This window comes from Dendrobates tinctorius, unplaced genomic scaffold (assembly GCF_039654945.1).
Source record: "Dendrobates tinctorius isolate UK_male_01 unplaced genomic scaffold, ASM3965494v1 ptg000104l, whole genome shotgun sequence".
NCBI lineage: Eukaryota > Metazoa > Chordata > Amphibia > Anura > Dendrobatidae > Dendrobates > Dendrobates tinctorius.
Window position 1 is genome coordinate 16,601,741 of NW_027361772.1, and position 2,039 is coordinate 16,603,779.

Below are 2,039 nucleotides of genomic sequence, written 5' to 3' on the forward strand. Positions count from 1 at the left end.
TGGAATTTTTTTACATATTACGTTAATTATGCTCTGGGGTTTGAAGAGACCCCAGAGCATAATAAGGGATATCATAATAATCAAACTTTCTTGGAAAAGCCATGCAAATGGATAATTTTCTAATTATGCCAGAATGTGCTCATCTCTGGTGATCACCGTTCCTGCAGGTGATTACTTGTTTCCATCGGACAACGCCTTTAATGACTGTGTGCCTGGACCTCATACTAATGGTACACATAGTCCAAATTACGACCCCAAAGGAACAATGCTAGCAGCGGCATGCTGTCTCCTTGAGACATAGTATTCTTAAATTTAAATAGAATAAGTATGAATTGAAGGACAACCGGAGATAACCCTTAATCAATTTTTCATTCACCATTTCACACCCCAAGTATATTGCAGCATTATGAATATATATATATAGTATACGAATATGTGATGTGACGACTGAACTTTCAAAGGCCGATACTGTATATCTGTTTCCTTTTGATTTTATACAATGGCAGATAGATGATTTTTCTCATGGATTTATAGAGGCCATAATTGTATTTTAGAGAACCATAAGCCATATGCATGAGACCTTCATCTGAATTGGAGCTGTAATTGGGGATTTCTCTATTTGTCTTTTTTTGATAAACACTAAAAGTACAAAGAAACTGATAAGAATTCAAGAACAGCTAAAAAAAACCTGATAAAAAAGACAAATTATTATTTTTTTCAAGAGAAAAAAATGAAGTCATTGACCATCTGTTTCTCCATTTTATAGAGAACTTTAACCAGATGGATAGTAACGCAACAGCTTTTAAATATTTCCAAATTGTAGCATTTTTGAACACTAGAGAGCAGAATAGTCTTTTTTTCCTGATATTTTTCTGTATTTATATGTCAGGATTACTGGGCAATTTATTCATAATTTCGGCAGTGATCATTGATGTTTATCTACGTACCCCCATGTACATCTTTCTTTGCAACTTGTCCATGGTGGATCTCATCTTTATATCTTCTACTATTCCGAAACTGATGAACATTTTACTCTCAGGAAACTTTTTGATATCCTACACACAATGCTTTTCCCAATTGTATTTTTTCATGTTTGCAGCTGGTACGGAGGACATCTTGTTGTCTTTGATGGCCTACGACCGATATGTGGCCATCTGCAAACCCTTACATTACCACCTGATCATGAAAAAGAAGAAGTATGTCCTTTTCATACTGAGCACCTGGATTTGTGGGTCTGTAAATTCTTTATTCATGACCGCTTCGATCTACCGGTTGGACCTATGTCGATCTAATAAAATCCAACATTTTTTCTGTGATATTAAAGCTTTGGAGAAGATCTCTTGTAATAACGCCAGCTTCCACATCATACTCTATGTAGAAACTATATTACTTGCTTTTTGCACATTTCTCCTAAGCGTAACATCCTACGTTAAGATAATCAGGAGTATTTTAGTGATCAAGTCCACTAATGGTAGAAGAAAGGCCTTCTCCACCTGCACATCCCACCTTACTGTCCTCATTATTTTCTATGGCACTGGACTATGTATGTATATGAATCCTCCATCAGAACATTTAGAGGTGCAGGATGTGGTCTTCTCAGTGCTGTACACGGCTGTAACCCCCATGGTAAATCCGCTTATATACAGTTTAAGAAATAAAGAGGTGAAAAGAGCATTTAGGAGAATTGCTGGTAGAAAAAGACTCAATCGAGGATCATTCTAAAAAAAAAAAAAAAAATGAATTTTTTTTACATTTCTTCTGGTAAGGTAGTTATTACAGCTCACGTCAACTTTTCCAAAAATGTGGAACAGCAAATTTACCAAACCATTTAATGGTTTGTTACCTAAAGTCATCACTTCTATATCACTGAATTATACAGTAGCTCTACTATTTAGGAGCTTAGAAAATCAGGTCCTCAATACCTTTGGGGACTGTAATGGGGTACTATGGGATGCCCCCTGGTCAAGCTAAAAATAATATTTTTTTTAAACTACATGATTAAAGAGGGTAACACAAAGGGGGGAATTTATTTACTTTTC

The 2,039-nt window shown here is 35.5% G+C and overlaps 1 protein-coding gene across 1 annotated transcript; it reads left to right on the plus strand.

The window, feature by feature from the left end:
- Positions 1-780: 780 nt before the first annotated feature.
- On the plus strand, positions 781-1,722 carry LOC141100443 (olfactory receptor 1E16-like). Its single transcript, XM_073588953.1, has one exon. It carries the CDS (start codon positions 781-783, stop codon positions 1,720-1,722), a length of 942 nt encoding a protein of 313 aa, XP_073445054.1.
- The last annotated feature ends 317 nt before the right edge of the window (positions 1,723-2,039 follow it).

What these genes read in the sequence shown, in the direction of transcription:
- LOC141100443 (XM_073588953.1), top strand. Translation starts at nt 781, where the DNA reads ATGGATAGTAACGCAACAGCTTTTAAATATTTCCAAATTGTAGCATTT.